The sequence below is a fragment of the Sorex fumeus genome, unplaced genomic scaffold (assembly GCF_029834395.1).
Source record: "Sorex fumeus unplaced genomic scaffold, SorFum_2.1 ptg000067l, whole genome shotgun sequence".
In the NCBI taxonomy this organism is placed as follows: domain Eukaryota; kingdom Metazoa; phylum Chordata; class Mammalia; order Eulipotyphla; family Soricidae; genus Sorex; species Sorex fumeus.
In genome coordinates, this window is record NW_026606124.1 from 2198141 (window position 1) to 2219085 (window position 20945).

The 20945-nt window shown below is 46.3% G+C and overlaps 1 protein-coding gene across 1 annotated transcript in view; it reads left to right on the forward strand.

Annotated features, from left to right (window-relative positions):
• The window catches only part of PTPN9 (protein tyrosine phosphatase non-receptor type 9), a 94503-nt gene that overhangs the window by 30101 nt on the left and 43457 nt on the right, over positions 1-20945 (forward strand). Inside the window, exons 2-5 of the mRNA XM_056128764.1 lie at positions 3353-3496; positions 6238-6327; positions 7492-7616; positions 15157-15262. Coding sequence (XP_055984739.1) covers positions 3353-3496; positions 6238-6327; positions 7492-7616; positions 15157-15262 — 465 coding nt within the window. The remainder of the gene's footprint in view (positions 1-3352; positions 3497-6237; positions 6328-7491; positions 7617-15156; positions 15263-20945) is intronic.

The following is a 20945-nucleotide window of genomic DNA, read 5'->3' on the forward strand; positions in this document are numbered from 1 at the left end:
TGGGTATCGCCCAAAAACTTACCCCCAGATAAGCCCTGGGCATCACTGGGTGTGGCCCAACCTCCCCAAAATTGAAAAAAAAAATTTCTGGGTCAGGGGCTGGATTATGTTGTTGGATTATTGTTATTGATAGAGCATTCTCTTGCCTGCTGTTTACCCAGGTTTGAATCCCGATCATTCCACATGGTCTCCCAAATCCACTGAGTGTGTAGTTAGGAGTAAGCCCTGAACTGAACGCTTGGGTGTGGCCCGCACCCCCAAGAAATTTCTGGACAAGATTGTTTTTCTGGTAACGAACAGGGCCACAAATTGGTTTCTACTTGGTGTGGTGCTGAGTTCATGTGCAAACAGAGATATCTGATGGACTGTCTAGAGAATGAAACCATCCTTTCTGACTCTCAGAGGTTCATCTCCCCCGAAGGAATGGAGATAGAGAAGGGAACTCTTGAGGCTAAATAGAGCAGGTGCTGTGTGTGTGTGTGTGTGTGTGTGTGTGTGTGTGTGTGTGTGTAAATATCCGATCACTGTTTACAGTACACTGGACTCTCTTTATGCAAGGCCTGGTCAGGCCAAACCAGGAGGAATTGTTCCATGCTTGAAGCCAAGAATAACATCCTGACCAGCAGGGGACAGAGGTCAACTCAAGGCAATAGCTCTTGGGAGCTATGGGACATTAAGAATTTGAAGGAATTGGGGCTGGAGCAATAGCACAGCGGGTAGGGCATTTGCTTGCACGTGGCCAACCCTGGTTCGATTCCCAGCATCCCATATAGTCCCCCGAGCACTGCTAGGAGTAATTCCTGAGTGCAAAGCCAGGAGTAACCCCTGTACATTGCCGGGTGTGACCCAAGAAGCAAAACAAACAAACAAGAATTCGAAGGAATTGAATTTAATAAGGAGAACAAAACTTGTGTCTCTTATGGTACATGATTTATGAAAAATGAAAATCCAGTTAGATGTGCTGTCCATGTAACTTCCTGCCCGTTAATTAAATCCCCCCAAATATGCACACACATACACATGGGTTCATTATTTTTGTTAAAATTTTGTTTTGGTTTTTGAACCACCCTCTGGTGCTCAGGGCTCATTCCTGGTTCTGCGCTCAGGGATCACTCCTGATGGAACTTGAGGGACCATGTGTTGGGTATCAAGTCCATGTCAGCCGCGTGCAAGGCGAGTGTCTTACCCACTGTACTATCTCCCTGGCACCTTGAAACATTTTTTCACTTAACATTGTTTTTTTGGTTTTAAATAAGGCTATGTCGTGGTGCTGGTGGCAGAGTACAGGGTGCAAGGTCACTGCTGTTGATGCTTGCCCTGGAGGAGTGTGGTGAGAGTTGGCGTCGTGCTTGGACCCAGTACTGCTCAGGAGCCATGGGTGGGGGCCCCAGTGGCTCCCCTGGTGGGACTGGAGACTTAACTTGGGCCTTGCACATCTGAGGTAGCATGAGCCCTGTGTCTGGAGATACCTCCCCAGCCTTGTTTATTTTTATTAAAAAGGGGGAAATTGTGTTCTAGTAATTGGATTTATTCTTCAAGCAGCGTCAGAGAAGCCCAGGAGACGGCTGGCTTTCAAGGATGATATGTTAATTTAAAAACAACTACCCTGTACAAAATGTCCTGGGTACTTTCCAGGCTGGCTGAAGTTTTATTTCTAGGATCTCTCTGTACTCGCCTCTCTTCTTTTCCCTTCCGTCTTTCCTCATTCGGATGCTGGCCGCTCATCCTGTGGAGGCAGCTCCCCCGTTCTCTGGGGGAGCATTCTAAGTTTGTGCTGTTGTCTTCTCGGGACTTAGTTCTCTGGTCTGGCTTCAGCTGATTCTAGGCCAGTGTGATCATCTGACAGCTTTTCTTCATGGCCTTCACTTCTTGGCCCTTTTAATACCCTGCTTGATTAGTCTCGCTAGTTCTCTCTTTTCCCAGTGTAAAACTTGCATTGCTTCGGTTGGAAGGTTCTGAAGTTCAGGTGGAGCTCTGGGCTTTTAGAATTCACTCTGGTTTAGAGAGTGCCTCTTTCTTTCCTAGAAATTGGGGTTGAGTCAGAAGCTCTATGGCGAGTCCTGCTGACTCTCATGAGATGCTACTTCGCTGGTTGCTTAAGCTGTTATGTGGCAATTTGGGTTGTATTTTTCAAGGCAGGACTTTCTGCCAAGATTGAAATGAGGTACAAACCGCTGTTCCCTTTCTCCCCTTCCCTTTCACTTGAAAAATTAGAAGTGAATTATCTTGTCCATGATCAGTCACCTAGTGAATTGGCCTTACACTTTTTTTTGTTACTTGTACTTTGTAGCACAGATTTCAACTAATACATTAAAATACTTAATTATGGGTTCATTAGTTCGTCGACATGGTCAGAAATTTAGAATATGTGTGCACAAGATCCTTCTGTAAATCTATTTTAAAACCAAGAAGCAGGTATTTTGGTTAGAGTAGAAGTTGGTAGCTCAGTAGGTCGAGCTCATGCTTTGATCCCAGCACTTTTGTCCTGGCACCTGCCACCAGGTGTGACCCAAATGCGAAACAAAACAAACTGAAATGGAGTGGAAACTGCTTATAATGTTAAGAGAAAGAGGATGAGAGAAGATAATAGAACATAGGACTGACTCTAGAAGTAAGCATCTTTGCAGTTCGGGATCAGACAGTGAGAGTAAGTTTCTCCCACTCTCCCTCAATATTCTGTTCCTTGTCCCCCCACAAACCACTGTCAGGAAGCCCCACTCGTGATTCTGGGTACTAGCGTCCTGTTGGGGGCCGTGCGTGCAAAGAGGTACAAAGAGGTCTTGGTCCTGTGGGGGTCAGTCAGTGCAAAGAACCGTTGGTCTTTTGAGTTGTTGATTCTTCATAATAATCTTGTTCTCGCAAGTAGTACAGCTAATTCCAAAACCAGAACCATTTTCTGAGCCCCGTTGGCTTGCTGAGCCCGGAGCAGCAGCTGAGATGATACACCGCTTTGCACCTTATGCAGTGACCCTCCAGAGGCCCAGCCACCTTTTCTCCCTCTTAAAAAGCAGCAGCGAGACCCAAAAACATTGTGTTTTTTTGTTTTGTTTTCTCCTTTGGGTCAGGAATTTGCATCTCATTTGTAGCCTTAATCCTCCCCCTCATTATTTTTGTTTTTTCATCCCTGTACTAAGTTCTGCTCTCTGAATCTTGCTCTGCCCTCATTCAGTTGCATAATTTAAACAAATTTTAGCTTCAGACGTGTTTCCAACTTGGTCTTTCCCTTCTCGTGGGTAAACTGGGCCCAGACTTGCCTGGAAAAGAATGCAGGTCTTTTTTTTTTTTTTTTTTTTTTGCTTGTGTAAATTCACTGCCTACTTACTAATTGTTCTTTGCTTTCTTTGTCAAACAGGCCACCAAGCAGTTTCTTGAAGAGATCAACAGTTGGACTGTTCAGTACAATGTTTCCCCTCTCTCTTGGAATGTGGCTGTCAAGTTCCTCATGGCCCGGAAGTTCGATGTGCTCCGAGCCGTAGAGCTGTTCCACTCCTACAGGGTACGTTGCCTGCAGAGCCCGGACTTGTGGAAGCTGGGCTTTGTGGGCAGCTCTTCTGCTGTTCTGCCGCTCTGCAGACACTGTGTCTCTCCATGGTCACGTCCACTCCCTTTTTCAGAAAAGTGATTCAGACCCAGCCAGGCACTTTGAGTCAGAAAATTCTGTTTTATGGGCCACACCCAGTGGTGCTCAGGGCTGAATCCTGGCTCTGTGCTCAGGGATCACTCCTTCTTGGTGGGGCTCCGGGGGTCCTATGGGTGCCAGGGATCGCACCCAGATTGACTCTTGTGCTAGGCAAATGCCCTCCCCACTCTCCAGCCCCAGCCTGTTTTTCCTTAAGAACAGAGACTGACCTAACCAGATTTGCATTATGGAAAGATCTTTCTCACTGTGCCTGGAGAATAGTTCAGAAGAGCCCTGCAGGAGACAAATCAATTAGGAGACTTTTGAGTTTAGTAGGGAAACAGATGACTATGGTGTCATTCATTCATTGAGCTTAATGTCAGGAGAATGAAAACCAAAAGTGGGCAGATTCTAGAAGAAAATTGGTACCACGGAGATACCCAAGTTGATGTGTGAGGAAAGAGGAGTCCAGGCTCTAGATCTCAGACTTGGGTTGCAAGTAAATGGGTGTAGGGTTCACTTGTTTAGGGGAAACGGAAGTGGGTTCTGGTGTGTGGAGAGGTCATGAGTTTAGTTTGACCTTTTGAACTTGACGTTAGAGCTGGGTTTCTCTGGGGATGAGTTTATTCATCTAATACAATTCAGTGCCCAGCACCTAAATAGTTGCTCTACAGATATTTTTTTTTGAATGAATGAATGAGCCTGACTCTGAGTGAACCAAGTGAATGAATTAATTGAATGAGCAAATGAGTGCATAGAGGCTCATGTTAGAAACTTAAGAGTGGTTAAGGGGCTGGAGCAATAATATGGCAGAAAAATCTCTTGCCTTGCACACAGCTGACCTGGTTTGATACCTGGCATCCCATGTGACCCCCCAAGCACTTTCTGGGTGATTCCTGAGTACAGAGTCAGGAGTAGTAATCCCTGAGTGTCATTAGGTGTGGCCCCAGAACCAGATGGCCAAACAAAAACCTGGGTTAGTGGTTGAAGAAATGAGGAAAACTAGAGCATATTCCCTATCAAGATACAGTCTCAGGGAGAAGGAAATGTGGGTGATAAGAAAGCTCTGTAGCAGTGGTTCTACATGGAAAGTATCATGCTAAGTGAAATGAGCTAGAAAGAGAGGGACAGACATAAAGAGACTGCACTCATCCGGGCAATATAAAGTAACAGAATGGGAGTCTAACATCCAAGAATAGTTGAGGTAAGTATCAGGAGGTCTGCTCCAGCCTGGAAGTCGGCAGCACATGCTGGGGGAAAAGGCAGCTCAGACAGAGAAGGGAACACCAAGTAAAGGACGTTTGGAGGACTCGCTCGGGGTGTGAGATGTGTGCTGAAAGTAGACTATAGACCGAACACGATAGCCACTCATACCTCTATTGCAAACTCCAAGACCCTGAAGAATGAGTGAGCAAAAGGGAATGCCCTGCCACAGAGGCGGGGTGGGATGGGGGGAAGGGGTGTGGGGATGGGAGGGCTACTTGGATCATTGGTGGTAGAGAATGGGCACTGGTGGAGAGATGGATACTCGATCATTATGTAACTGAAACCCAAGCATGAAAGTTTGTAAGTCTACAACTGTACCTCATGGTGTTTCACTAATAAAAAATAAATAAACAAAAGCAAGAAAAAAAAAAGCACTGTAGCACTGTCCTCCCGTTGTTCATGGATTTGCTCGAGTGGGTACCAATAACGTCTCCATTATGAGACTTGTTACTGTTTTTGGCATATTGAATACGCCATGGGGAACTTGTCAGGCTCTATTGTGCAGGCGGGATACTTTGGTAGCTTGCTGATACTCTTGGTAGCTCACAGTCTCAGGGAGAAGGTAATAGGAGTGATAGAAAGAATGAAAATGGGGGCCGGAGCAATAGCACAGCAGGTCGGGCGTTTGCCTTGCACGCGGCTGACCCCGGGTTCGATTCCCAGCATCCCGTATGGTCCCCTAAGCACTGCCAGGGGTAATTCTGAGTGCAGAGCTAGGAGTAGCCCATGTGCATCGCCAGGTATGACCCAAAAAGAAAAAAAAAACAAAAAAAACAAACCAAGAATGAAAAAGTCCTCTGAGTTTGGTGACAGGTTAGTCCTGGTCACAGTAGTAGGAGCGATTCAGTTGGGAGAAAATGAGAATAGAGTGAACAGTATGGGAACGGAGAGTGAGTTGCAGAGTCTGGCCTGGCGGTGAGAATGAGGCTCTGATGGAGGTGATTGGAGAGGTCCAGGGAAGCCTTGGGTGCTCTGTAAGACGGAACCGTAACCCTCTCTGGGGCCCATATTTACTTGGCCTGTTGCAGTAGTAGTGTGCTGCATGTTTAGTGCACAGACCCCACGCTCCGGTGCTCTGTATAGGTTGGTCCGCAGGGTTCAGGATTCTTACTGACTCCAAAGGAAAATGCCTTACCTAAGGGATTGAATTTTTTGCAACACTAGATAAAAATTCTGATACTACTCATTAGACTTTGTGGGGGAGAGTTTCAAAGGAGTTCATGTTTCAGTTAGCTGACTCCTGAAAGTTCCTTAGATTTGGTGGGTTACACAAATCTGTCCTGGATTTGTCCTGGATTAATGAATTATTAACTCACTTCTTACTCATTTATCTTGCTGTGCTTTATTTTTAGGAAACAAGAAGGAAGGAAGGCATCGTCAAGCTGAAACCGCATGAGGAACCTCTCCGTTCTGAGATCCTTAGTGGAAAATTCACCATCTTAGTGAGTCTTTGTGGACCCTTGCTGTAGTGTCTTGTCATTTCTGTTTGTAGTTGTTCTCTCCCTTGGACTTGGCTTCTGGATACCTTCTTCTGAATCGCGCGTCCAGTCTTTGGGAGGAGATGTGAAGCAACCGTGCAGTTTGAAGTTTGCAGCAATCAAATTGGCTAAAAATGAGTTGTGTAATATATTTCAGAACAGTTTCTCCTTGATTGCATTAAGATTAGCCAGATCCTATAGAATGCATGTATAGTGTCTCAGAGGTATATCGGTTCTTATGTAACACGACCTTTAACCGCCTTGAGCCTTAACCTTTCAGATGCTCGTACTGTGGTACCTTTAAGACAGTGTGTTGAGAGCGTGGTTAGATTTTATGCTTTTCTTGTTTCTCTTGTGATCCTGCCTTGTAAACCAGAGTAGAGCCATCCTTAAATCTCTGTAGCTGAAGACTTGAGCTGGTTCCCCCACCCCCTCCCTCTCCTTCCTGCCCTGCAAAAGTAAAAAAAGTGGGGGGCTAAGGAGATAACCCGAAGGGCAGGAGTACATACGTGGCATGTTGTGGACCCAGGTTCCATACCTCCAGCTTCTCCTGCTCTCCTGAGCACTTTTTTGGGGGGCGTCATTCCTGGCGATGCTCAGAGGTTATTCCTGGCTCTGCACTCAGGAATCACTCCTGGCAATGCTCGGGGACCATATGGGATGCTGGGAATCGAACCCAGGGTGGCCATTTGCTAGGCAAAAGCCCTACCCGCTGTGTGCTATCACTCCGGCCTATCCCCTGAGCACTTCTGTGTGCAGCCCCCAACATCAAGACAGGATTAGTCCCTGAGCACAATTGGATGGAGCCCCAGACTCAAAGCAAAGATTAATTTTGTTCCTACCACAGGTATATAATACTGAAAGAATTGCGTGTGGCAGGAACAACCCCTGAACACAGAGCCAGGAGTAGCCCCCAAGCACCGCTGGGTATGGTCCATCCCACCCCCATAAACAAGCAAAACGAGTCGTGCATAGGATGATATAGAAGCTCCTTCCTGGAGACGTGGATGTGAGTCAAAGAAATGCTCCACAGTCTGTTCTCTTAAGTTACACCTTTGCCAAGGGTCTAAGAAACATCAGTGATAGGAGTTTTCTTTTGATTTCCAAATGTTGTTTTGTTTCATCTAGAATGTTCGAGATCCAACAGGAGCCTCCATCGCCCTCTTCACTGCCAGACTGCATCACCCCCACCAGTCAGTCCAACATGTGGTACTTCAAGCTCTGTTTTACTTGCTGGACAGAGCCGTGGATAGGTGAGCATGAAGATTATCTCTTAGGTGGTCTGCGTCCAGATAGACAAGTGCCAGCCTATGGCTTGGTGCAACGTTTTAGTGCCGTCATGCCCCTAAGATAAACTTTAGACTGTGCTGTGAATAGAAAATCGCACCTGTCCCTGAGGGTTTGGCATGTTTCCAGGTATGATTGCGGTGGTGGTGGTGGTGGGTGTTCTGTATCTTTGCCTGGTAGGCTCTATTTCAGGTCACAGAAGCTGAGAAAGACAATTCCTTAGCAGTCCTCAGTGTGTTGAGAAATACTGTTGGAGAGAGTGAAGGGAAGATGATTCGTGCTAGTTCTTTTGGCACATTCTTCCCTACAGATTGATTCCTCTCCCCCTCCCCCCTTCTTTCCTCCTCTCCCCTTCTCCTCGCCTCCTCCTCTCCTCTCCTCTCCTCTCCTCTCCTCTCCTCACTTTTCCTTTCCTCTCCCCACTTTTCCTTTCCTTTCTTTTACCTTCTTTTCTCTTTTCTCTGTTGTTTTTGTTTTTGGGCCACACCCGGCAGTGTTCAGGACTTATTCCTGCCTGCCTGCTCAGGGGTCACTCCTGGAGGTACTGAGGAACCATATTTTTAGGTAGTTGGGTTGGCCATGTGCAAGGCAAATGCCATACCCACTGTACTATCACTTTAGCCCCATAAAGATTGATTTTTTAGGGCTTTGCTTTATTTGCGTGTGAAATGGATAGAAAGTCACTTTAACGCAAAAGGTTTTTAGAATCAGCGTTAAGGAAGGAGATCCTAAAGACATAAAACTAAGTGAAACCATTGTTTTGTTTTTTGGGGGGTTATACCCAGCAGTGCTTGGGGCCTACTCCTGGTTTGGCTAAGGGGTCTTACAGGCAGTGCTAGGAGAACCCTGTTGTGACAGGGTCACCCATGCCTCCTGAATCCCAAGCTTACACTTTAGTCGTGTGAGGTTTGACTCACAAAATCATCTTTATGAACCGGTATGTAAGTGAAAAGAACCAGCTTTGGGCTGGGGGGATGGCTTAGTGGTAGAACACATGCCTAGTCTGTGAGATCCTGACTTCAGTCCTCAGCACCACACAAGCGCACGCACATAAGAATCAGCTCAGGCCATCTGTCCATCTCCCTTTATTATAATTCTACAGACAAGGAGACTGAAACACCAGTAAGTTGTATTGGTCATATATAATTATTACATGCTGGCACAATTAGATCAATTACTCTTGGCCAGAGAGTGGGGCTCTCCAAGTAGTAGAGCTAGGTGAAATCTTGAGGTTATATTTTCTGTTTTCCTTGGTGCAGGCCATTTGCAGTTACTGCTTTTGTGGTCATTTGGGTAGAAGTGGTCCATGGAGGGATGATCGTACAACAGGTAGGACGCTTGCCTTGTATGTGGCTGACCAGGGGTCGATCCCTGGCACCCCTTAGGTCTCCTAATGGCTCCCCAGAGGTGATCCTTGACCACAGCCAAGAATAGGTCAAGAGCACTGCTGGGTATGACCTCCCAAACAAACCAAAACTGAAAATAAGCAATGGTATATTGAGGGTTGAGACCAAGTCAGTGGTAGACGGCTACTTATGGGATTGCCTGAGTAGGGCCTCTCTTAATTCACTCATTGCTCTCTCCGGTGAGTATTAGCTCTCACAGGAGAGCCACATAGATAAACATAATTGAAACTTGGTTTTTATGATGTCCATGTTTTTAAAAAAGCCTCAGTGATGGGTTGGAGACATAGCCCAATGGGCCAATGGGTTGAGTGTGTCCTTTGTATGCGGAGGCCAAAGTATTACATTTGGCATCACAGATGGTCCCCCAAGCATTGCCGCAGTGATCCCGAACACAGAACCGGGAGTAGTAGCCCTAGGTGCTGTGCTGGGTGTAGCCCCCAAAACCAAAAACAGCAGCTACAACAGAAATTTTACAGTGACTCTTCACTAATCACAGGCAACATGTAAGATAAATAATTATGAGCCCCTTCCTTGTCCTCTTTTTTTTTTTTTTGTATTTTTCTTGGGTGGGGGGTTAAACCCAGCAATGCTTAGGGGTGACTCCTGGCTTTGATGGTGCTTGAAGGACCATATGGGATGCGGGGGATGAATCCAGGTCGGCTATGTGAAAGACGAACCTACCTCTGTACTATCCAGTCCTTCTTGTCCATTCTTAAGTCCTAATTTTAATTAATTAATTATTTTGGGGGGGGGCGCATAGCCCATGGTGCTCAGGGACCAGTTCTGGCTCTGTTACTTCCAGTGGTGTTCAGGGGTCTTGTGGCGCTGGTGATCAAATCTGGGCCCACCACATGCTAAGTATATGCTCAGCCTGCTGTACTTTCCAGCCTGTCCTGCTTCCCGTGACTAGTTCCTTATCACTCGAACCTGCTATGAATTATCTTCTTACTCTAATAGCAGAATTCCTAATACTCATCATGTTCTATTTAGTTGGTTTTATGTTACTTTCCTTTCGTGTTGTTTTTATTCTTCTCCCATTTGATTATAAGCTCCTTGAAGACATAAATGCAGAATATCTTCTTTCAAATATTTTATATTAGAAGATTTCTAAATCTCTACAGGTGAAGAAGAAATGTGATCACAAACTTCCTGATACCAGTCTTGTTTCATTGAAAACCCTTCCCCTGCCTTTTGCCCTCAATTATCTTTATCACTGTCACCAACACTGTTCCTCCTGTTGTTCATCGATTTGCTCGAGCGGGCCCAGTAAATTCACCATTGTGAGACTTGTTGTTACTGTGTTTAGCATACTGAATACGTCAGGGAAGCTTGCCGGGCTCTCCGAGAAGGGCGAAGGAATCGAACCTGGATCAGCCGGGTTGGCCGCGTGCAAGGCAAATGCCCTACCCGCTCTGCTATCGCTCCAGCCCAAATTATCGCAAGGTCAACCTAAAGTCAATCTGCAGCAGTTATTTTTTATATTTACTTTATATTTGGTTTGGGTCCACATTCTGATATGCAGAGACCATTTCTTGTTCTGTGCACAGGGGTCACTCCTGGTAGAGCTTGGGGAACCATCTGGTGTTTGAACCTGGGACAGTTGAATGCAAGGCAAATTCCTTAATTCATCTTCTGTCGCTCCAACATCTTAATCTTTTGTTTCATTTATTTTTCATTTCCTTTCTTTGGTGGGCCTCACCTGGCAGTGCTGGGAACCATTATATGGCGCCAAGATTCCGCCTGTTGTCATGGCCACGGGCACATGCAAGGCAAGTGCCTCGAGCTCTGTATTCTCTCTCCAGTCCTCGGGACTTTAAAAGAATAATTTTTATTTTTTCAATTTCTTTCGCTTTGGAACCACACCTTGAATTTTCTCAGTTCTTAGTGTTGACTCACTGCTCAGGGATCACTCCTGCCAGTGCTGTAGGGGGCCGTATGCAGTGCTGGGGATCAAACTTGAGGGCAAGGCAGGCACTCTGGACTGTGCTATTGTTGTATTGCTGTGTCGTTGGTCTGGCTTTTAGACAAATATCAGGATTGTGTGGTTTTTTTTTCTGGTATCCCTGGCAGCATCTAGTTCAGGAATTGAATTGAACAGGGAAAGAATTATTAGTAGTAGAAAATTAGCTATTGTTATTGTTAATATTATCATTTGGGGGTTTGTTTTGGTTTTTGGGTCACACCTGGAGATGTTCTGGGGTTTCTCCTGGCTTTCATTCGGTGTTTGGTGGGCCATACAGGATGCCACGGATCAAACCTCAGTTGGCCACGTGTAAGGCAGATGCCCTACCCACTGCACTGCCACGTTAGTCCCTAGAATTATTATTAGTGAAACTCATGTTCTGTATCTAGAAAATGAAAAATCCTGTTGTGTGTGGATTTTTGTTTCGTGTTCCTCGCAGGATGGACAGTTTCCAGTCCAGGATTATCGAATCTGCGTAATAATGTGCCGTAACTTCATTCTTTAAAGTCTTTGTGTGGCACTGCCTTCTTTCTGTCTCAGTGCCCTTGCATAGCCTAGAACTGTGAAGGGAAACTTAAGAGTTTTTTTTGGTTTTGTTTTGTTTTTATTAAATTTTTTTATTAGTGAATCACCGTGAGGTACAGTTACGGACTTACAAACTTTCATGCTTGCATTTCAGTCATACAATGGCCGAGTACCCATCCCTTCACCAGTGCCCATTTTCCACCACCAATGGTCCCAGCATCCCTCCCCCCCCCAATCCCCCCTCCCTCGTCCCCTCCACCCTACCCCGTCTCTGTGGCAGGGCATTCCGTTTTGCTCTCTTTCTCCTTTTGGTTATTATGGTTTGCAATAGAGGTATTGAGTGGCCATCATGTTCGGTCTGTAGTCTGCATTCAGCCCGCATCTCCCATCCTGAGCAGGCCCTCCTAGCACCCTTTGCTTGGTGGTCCCTTCTCTATCTGAGCTGCCTTTCCCCACAGCACGTGAGGCTGGCTTCCAAGCTGTGGAGTAATCCTCCTGGTAACTTACCTCTACTATCCTTGGGTGTTAGTGAGACTTAGAGGTTTTTTTAATGTAGGCCCTTATGAACTTACGGAGAAGTGGGAATTACTCACCCTGCGTTACCTGCTTAATAATTGTGCCATTCATTTAACAGTGTCTTGAACCGTGGGGACAGTCGTCTCTCTGGGATCAGAAGATCAAGGAACGAAGATTTAGCATTAATTGTCAGATGTTAGGGGCCATTTGAAACTGGACCTGGTGGAGAAATTTGAATTTAATGCAGAATCAGAGACTTTTGGATTATATTTTTTTCTGTTTATTTTTGCTTTGGGGCCACCCCTGGTGGTGCTCAGGGCTGACTCTTGGCCCTGTGCTCAACGGTCATTTCTTCTGTGCTTGGGGGATCATTCGGGGTATGGGGCTCGAACCCCTGATAGCTACATGCAAGGCAATCACTTTGTCTGTCATACTATTACTCTGGCCCTAAGTTAAGATTTATTTTTTTTTAATGCTCCTTCATTGCTTGGTGTGCTTGCCATGAATTTTGTTGAAAGTGTCAGCTGAGTATGGAGATTTCTAGGTTGTAAAGCAAAAAGAAAAACGAAAGCTACAAATTAAATCGAGGTTGGGGCTCGAAGGGCTGGTGTGCCTGCTTTGTCACACACGTTTGATCTCAGCACCTCATTCCTCCCAGCACCACCAAAAGCATTGTTGGAGAGAACTCGTAGCCCTGAGTACCACGTGAATACCATCCCTGGCACAAAAATTAAAACACAGACAAAACATTGAGCCCTCCAATTTCAAGAATGGTTTTGTGACAGAATTTTATTTTATTTTTTTTGCATTTTGGGTCACACCCGGCAATGCTCAGGGGTTACTCCTGGCTCTGCGCTCAGGAATTATTCTTGGCGGTGTGTGGGGGACCGAATCAAACCTGGGTCAGCCTCATGCAAGGCAAATGCTCTACCCACTGTGCTACCACTCCAGCCCCCAGAATTTTTTTTTCTTAATTATAAATAGAGGTAGCCAGAGAGACAGTGTAGCAGGTAGGGCACTTGTCTTGCACGCAGCTAACCTGGTTAGATCTCCTAAGCCCCGTGAGGAATGATTCCTGAGCCAGGAGTAAACCCTGGGCAACACTGGGTGTGAACAAACCTCTCCCACCCTCCAAAATTATAAATAGATGTGAAAACTGTTGCTATCATCTGTGAATACTTGCATAAAATTTATTCCTTATAACCTTTGGGATGAGCGGATCAGAAGTAGGGAAGGGTCTGACTTGGTGGGAAAGTTTAATTCTGAGAAATCTTGGAATTAAGGGGATTGAACGAAGGAACGCTGTTCATAGTAAAGTGTTTGATTCGGTTTGGGAACAGGTTGATTTGCAGGGGTGGTATCAGGCCTAGGTATCAAACTCACGTGAAGTATGCTCCCTGCCATTGCTACATCACTGGTGTTTTTGCTTTGTTTTGGGGCCACGCCCAGCAGTGCTCAGTGCTTAACCCTCTCTGTGTACTCAGGGATCACTCTTGTGGACTCCAGGGGCCCCTGTGGGGTGCTGTGGATCGAACCTGCGTACTCGGCAGTTGTACTTGCTACATCTCTGGTACAAATCTGTTTTGGGGGTCACGCCTGCTATTTCTGGGGAGACTGGCGTGCCAGGGAAAGAGCCAGGTCTGTCTCCTGGAAGGCAGGCACCCTAACCCCTGCTCTTTCCTCTCCGGCCCTTAATCTTTTTGTGGGGACAGGTAGGGCCTAGTCCCCAGAGGTCCCACAGGTGAGTGATGCTTGACCAGCCCTGTCTGTGCGTGGTTCAGGGCTAGGAGCTGAAGATACGACGCTGCTTTGACTGTACATTCGGGGACTGTGTGGGCAAAAAATGACTGTCTTTGGCCCCTCAGTCTATTTTACGAGATGCTTTTCATGCACAGTGTGTGGGTTTGACATTACTTGGAGATAATATCAGATCTTAACAAGATCCCCCCCCCCCGTTGCCCCCATTTAAATGCTATTGCAGGTCCAGTTTGTCAGCTGTATTTGTGATGTCCTGTGATAACAGTCTGTAGATCTGAGATTCCAGTCACCTCCCTCCTCGGATTTGATTGATTTGCTAGCTAGAGGCGCTCCCAGACCTCAGAGAAACATTTTGCTTACTGGACTATCAGTTGACAGATGGAAGAGATATGTAGAGTAAGATAGGGGACATGACTGCAGAGACCCTCCCAGGGTGTCCTTGTACTTCAGCCCCGGAGCATCCTGAACCCCACTTTCTTTATTTCCCACCTCCCCACGGCGGTCGCCTTCCGTTGTGTCTGGGAGCAGACTCGAGGAGCCTCACACATGCTGCATGTACCCTCACTGGTGCCATATCTCTGACTCATCTCTAGAGTTTCAGTGGATGCTCCATTCTACAGGCACAGGCCACTGGGGATTATTCGCTGGTGTGGAGATCAGGCTAAAAGTTCTAGCCCACTCATAACCTTTTTGGTTCTCCTTGGAATCTCGGTACACCCAGTTCTTAGGTGACAAACGGGCATTCCTAAAGTAATCACATCAACATAATAGAAGATTACTCTCTTTGGAAATTTTTAGGATTTTAGGAGTTCTGTGCTTCAGAACTAGGTTTAAGATCAGATCTACTAATATAAATCATAGTATTATGATCAACATAGTCGGGGCCAAAGCCTGGCAGGCTCCCCGTGACGTATTCGATATGCCAAACACGGTAACAACAGAGTCTCACAGTGGAGACGTTACTGGGGCCGCTCGAGCAAATCGATGAGCAGCGGGAGGACAGTGCTACGGACAGTGCCACAGTAGGGGCCAGAGAGATGGTACTTTAGGTAGGCTGCCACAGACCCAGGTTTGATTCCTACGGTCTTTTGAGCCCAGCCGGGAGGGATCCCCGAGCACAGAGCGAGGAATGAACCCCGAGCACTGCTGGGTATGGTCCCCATACAAACAATATATTGGGTGTCAAAAAGTAATCTCTTTGTGAAAAGATTATTTCAGGGATGGTAGATATTTTGGTTCCAGATGTGTCCCGTACACTATGTGACTTTGTTTTTGTCCAGATTTTCAGTTGACCCCATAAATCTTAAAAAGCGTTTTTGTTTATTTGTTGGTTTGCAGCTTTGAAACTCAGAGGAATGGATTGGTGTTTATCTATGACATGTGTGGTTCTAATTATGCCAACTTTGAGCTGGATCTTGGCAAGAAAGTCCTAAATCTGCTGAAGGTAAGGATGTGAGAGGACCTTTTCAGTTCACTTCTGTAGTTATGGTATTGTTTTTATTCACTTGGAGGTAGAGGAATGATGTAAATTTTATGTTTATGTTCTTTCTTGAGCATATATTACTCTTTTTTTTTAGACTTTGGAAGAATATTTAATGGCATAGAATAAATCATATTTTATACACTTGCATACAGGATAATAGTTTATTTTTTAATTTTTATTAGTGAAACACCACGAGGTACAGTTGTAGACTTACAAATTTTTGTGCTTGGGTTTCAGTTATACAGTGATCGAGTACCCATCCCTCCACCAGTGCCCATTCTCTACCACCACTAATCCCAATATCCCTCCCACCCCCCATACCCTCATCCCACCCTGCCCCTGTGGCAGGGCATTCCCTTTTGTTCTCTCTCTTCTTTTGGGTGCTGTGGTTTGCAAAAGAGGCATTGAGTGGCAATCATGTTTGGTCTATAGTCTACTCTCGTCACGCATCTCCCATCCTGGGAGGATCCTCCCAACATCCTTTACTTGGTGCTCCTTTCTCTGTCTGAGCTGCCTTTTCCCCTAGCATGTGCAGCTGGCCTCCAAGCCATGGAGTGAACCTCCTGGAACTTATCTCCACTATTCTTGGGTGTTAGTCTCCTATTTTGTTACTTTATGTTCCCCAGATGAATGCAATCTTTCTATGTCCATCCCTCTCTTTCTGACTCATTTCGCTTAGCATGATACTTTCCATGTAGTATCACTTGTATGTAAATTTCATGACTTCATCCTTTCTAACAGCTACATAGTACTCCATGAGCACATATTACTCTTTCTCTTCCCTCACATTTCTCTAAATGTATTTCTTTAGGAAAAACTTCTTTTGCTTCACTGAAAAAAAAAAGGCAAAAGGTCATATGGGAAAGGCTGGAGAAGTCGTATAGGGGTAAGGCACTCGCTTTGCATGCCTCTGACCAGCGTAGGTCTCCAGCACCATATGTGTTTCCCCAGGCACCTCCAGGAGTGACCTGTGAGCACAGAACCAGGAGTAAGCTCTGGGTCCCACAATGTCACCCAGTTCTTTCCCCCCAGATAAATAAAATGAAAAATCATACGATATGTATGCTACTCTATAATCAAATATTGATATTAAAGAATCTTAAATAGCAATATGGTATTTCAGACCAGATTTTGCTGTCCCGCTCATTTTTGTCCCAAACTTAGAAAAGAAACTTGCAGTTTCCAGAGCTGTGGAGGTGTCAGAACTTGAGGATAAGGGAATATAATATAATATGAGAGGATATGGCATACCAAACAGAAATTTCTCACGACAAACTTCACCTTCCTGTGTACAATGCTGATGGTCTGACAGGCCACCGGGACAGGCGGCACGAGACCGTCTTCCAAGCTCCTCACTGCTTGGCGGTGTGCTGTGCCGCTTCCTGTGTGTCTGCTGCAGCAGGTCACCCCCTGGGTACCCTCCTCATGGGGCTTCCCACGGGCTTCAGGTGAGTCTTGCTCTCTCTCTCTCTCTCTCCCTGCCAGAACTGTCCCAACTGCTTTTGTTACTTTTCACTCGGAATTTGGCGTTCAGAGCGCCTCTCAGGGTCTCTAGCCTGCCTCTCCACCAGCTGTGATTTTAGGGTTCTGTGCGTTCTCCCTACCACAGCATCCTCTGTGCTTTTTGGTGGGAGTCACTGAATGGAACTAGAGTTCACTTAGCACCGTGTGTCCAGGGCATCAGCGCTGCTCCAGAGCCGTGGCTTCCCCGCAGGTGTTGCACCGGTGTTCCTGATGAGGTTCTAAGGAAGTGGGATCGCAACCCCTTGCTGCCCTCCTGGGGGAAGCGCTTCCCACCGGGGTTAGCTGCTGGGCCGGCCGTGGCTGAGGTGAAGTGGGGGGATCAGGCCTCTCTGCCCTCCTGGGGGAAGTGCTTCCCACCGGGGTTTGCTGCTGTTGCCAGCGTCCGAGGAGACGAGCTGGCGTGGTGGAGCTGGGCAGGGCTGGCGGCTGGCGGCTGGGAGGAACGGCTTCCCTGCAGAGGTGGCCCCTGTGCGGGCAGGTTCGAGAAAATCTCTTCTCTGATTTTTGCTTCTGTGAACTGAACAGCTATGAATATTTCAACAGGTTGCGTGTATGCAGGAGTTCTCTAGGGCTGTGTTTTCTCAAGTGCTTCATTACACTGCCTCACCAAGGAGCTTTTTAAAAGACCTTTTCTAATGAAATTTTAATACCATAGGTATGTTGAGTATATCTCTATGTATGGGATGTGTATCTGTGTTTTGTACAAAAATAACTCATTTTTCTCGTCCTTCCTGCTTCCCAATTAATTTTACCCCTTCGGGGCTGATAATTCATCCATTGAGAATACCCACACTAGGGTTGGAGCAATAGCACAGCGGGTAAGGCATTTGCCTTGCACACGGCCGACCCGGGTTCGATTTCCAGCATCCCATATGGTCCCATATGCACCGCCAGGGGTAATTCCCGAGTACAGAGCCAGGAGTAACCGTTGTGCATCACCGGGTGTGACCCAAAAAGAAAAAAAAAAAAGAATACCCACACTAAGGTATACATAGGTGGCTAAGATTAGTTTGGGTTAATATTTGGTTATAAGATCTGTTATCAGCCTCTCCTTCCTTATCCTTCTCAACGCTGCCGTATGGGTGACTCCTTCAGGGTCAGGGGAATGAGACCCATTGTAATTACTGGTTTGGGCATATTGAATACGCAACGGATAGCTTGCCAGGCTCTGCCGTGCAGGCGGAATACTCTCGGTAGCTTGCCAGCCTCTCCGAGAGGGATAGAGGCTTTTGGAGCGGCCTCTAATCGCCGTTCGATCGACCATTTCCACACGATAACCAAATTCATTGAGGTTTCTTGGGAGTTCAAGATGCTGTTCTGTCTAACATTCATTGATTTAAAGAAGGCCTTTGATTCTGTTGAGACAGAAGTGGTCATTGAAGCCCTAGCCAGTCAGGGCATTCAAGCCCAGTACATCAGGATCCTCCGTGAGCTGCGGATTCACTACCAGGGTCTCACCATTCTACAAAGAAGTAATCATGGATGTCAAGAGAGGGGTTCGGCATACCATTTCACTGAAACTCTTCAGTGCCACCCTCGAGAACGTCAGGCAACGACTGGAATGGGAAGGAATGGGAGTGAAGATAGATGGTCGGCAACTACATCACCTCCGCTTTGCTGATGACATTGTTCTAATAACACCAAACATCAGCCAAGTGGCACAAATGCTGGCCGACTTTGACCGTGAGTGTGGAAAGGCAGGACTACAGCTGAATCTTACGAAGACAATGTTTATGAGAAACAGCCTCGTTCCTGATGCCCCATTCGCTCTCAACGGAACGACCATCTCTGAATGCAACAGTTATGTGTTCCTAGGTCAAGAAGTCAATATGAAGAATGACTAGGCACCTGAGTTGCGCAGGAGGAAGAGAGAGGTTTGGAACGCCTTCAAGAGCATCGAAGAAATAGCTAAGAAGACAAAGAACCTCTGGCTCCGGGCACTTCTCTTCGATTCCACTGTTCTTCCTGCATTAACATATGCTGCAGAGACCTGGGCCCTACAAAAACAGGATGGGAACGCTATTCAGGTCTCCCAAAGAGGAATCGAAAGAGCTATGCTTGGAGTATCATGCTTCAGTCAAATGAGAAAAAGAATCCAGAGTTCCGACCTCCGTCAACGGTCAAGAATCAGGGACGCTGTCTCGTTTGCCAAGGCGTCGAACATCAGATGGACTGGACACAAAATGAGATTTGGAGATGTCCGCTGGACTAGAGCCGTTACCGACTAGATTCCATGGGATGTCAAAAGAACGCGTGGCCGCCCACCTACAAGACGGTCAGACTTCTTCGTCAAAACCCTGAACGATCGGTTTGAGGCGCTTCATGTTCCTAGAATGAACAGACGCCATTGGGCTACACTAGCACGCAACAGGGACAAATGGAGACATTACTGGCGCCTGCTCGAACAGATTGATGAGTAACAGGAAGTCAAGTGATCAAGTGATAAGATCTGTTAAAATTCACCTTTATTTGTTAAAAAATTTGTGTGTGTGTGTGTGTGGTCACAGGTCACACCCAATACCCAGTGATATTCAGGGGCTACTCTTGGCTCTGTGCACCGGGTCACTCCTAGTGGGGTTTGGGGGTTGAACTGGGATTAGCCTCATCCAGGCAGGGACCTTATCTCTGAACTGTCTGGCTCTATTTTTTTTAAATTGTTTTATTTAAAATTTTTATTATGTTTTATACGCACATCGGGTAAGGCATTTGCCTTGCACATGGCCGACCTGGCCAACTCAGGTTCGATTCCTCCATCCCTCTCAGAGAGCCCGGCAAGCTACTGAGAGCATCTCGCCTACACGGCAAAGTCTGGAAAGCTACCCGTGACATATTTGATATGCCAAACACAGTAACAAGTATCACAATGGAGATGTTACTGGGTTCTCTCGAGCAAATCAATGAACAACGGGAGGACAGTGAAGTGAGCCATACCTACTGGTACTCAGGCCTTACTCCTGGCTCTGTGCTCAGGAATCACTTCTGGTTGGGGCTCAGGTAACCGTATGGGTGCCAGGTATCAGCCATGTACAAAGCAAACTCCAGACGTGGCTGAGGGGGACCGGACCATATGAAATTCTGAGGGTTGGACCTGGGTCGGCCTGCTGTACTATGGCTCTGGACCCCCATTTTTACTTTCTGAAAGTAAGTTTTAAATTTAGTCTTGATGGGGCTGGAGCGATAGCACGTTGGGTAGGGTGTTTGCCTTGCATGTGAACGACCTGGGTTAGATTCCCAGCATCCCATGTGGTTGCCTGAGCACTGCCAGGAGTGATTCCTGCGCGTAGAGCCATGAGTAATCCCTGAGCATCGCCGGGTGTGACCCAAAAAGCAAAAAAAAAAAAAAAAAATTTAGTCTTGATAACATGGTTATGATCACTTGATCACTTGACTTCCCGTTACTCATCAATTTGCTCGAAGGAGGTGCCAGTAACGTCTCCATTCGTCCCTGTAGTGTGCTAGTGTAGCCCAATGGCGTCTGCTTGTTCTAGGAACACGAAGAGCCTCAAACCGATCGTTCAGGGTTTACACAAAGAAGTCTATCTGGTAGGCAGGAGGCCACGCGATCTTTTGATGTCCCGTGGAATCCAGTAGGTAACAGCTGTAGCCCTGCAGTCATCTCCAAATCTCATTACATATCCAGCGCATCTGATTTTCGACGCCTTGGCAAACGAGACAGCATCCCTGATTATGATCGTTATTAAGTTTATTGATGTTCAAAGTCAGTGCAACCTGATTCTGAAAATTCAACTTTTTAAAGTATTGTTAAGTTGTTTTCCAGCGTGGTTGTACCCAGGTGCTGCCTGTGTAAACTTCCCACTGATCCACATCCTGACACTGGAAACGTTAGACTTCATTTTTTGTTTGTTTGGGGGCCACACCCAGCAGTGTTCCAGGGGTCACTTCTGATTGTGCTCATGAAATTATGGGGTGATGGCATAGAAGCTGGGGTTCCCACATGTAAAGCGTGGGCTCCTGCTTTGAGCCACCTCCCTATTTTTCTAATGAGATGTTTATCTCATGATTTATTAGGCTTATTAATAATGTTACTAAGTATCAGTTAACTAACATTTTTCAATTTACATTGTAACTTATCCCCCTTAAGATTTTTTTTCATATTACT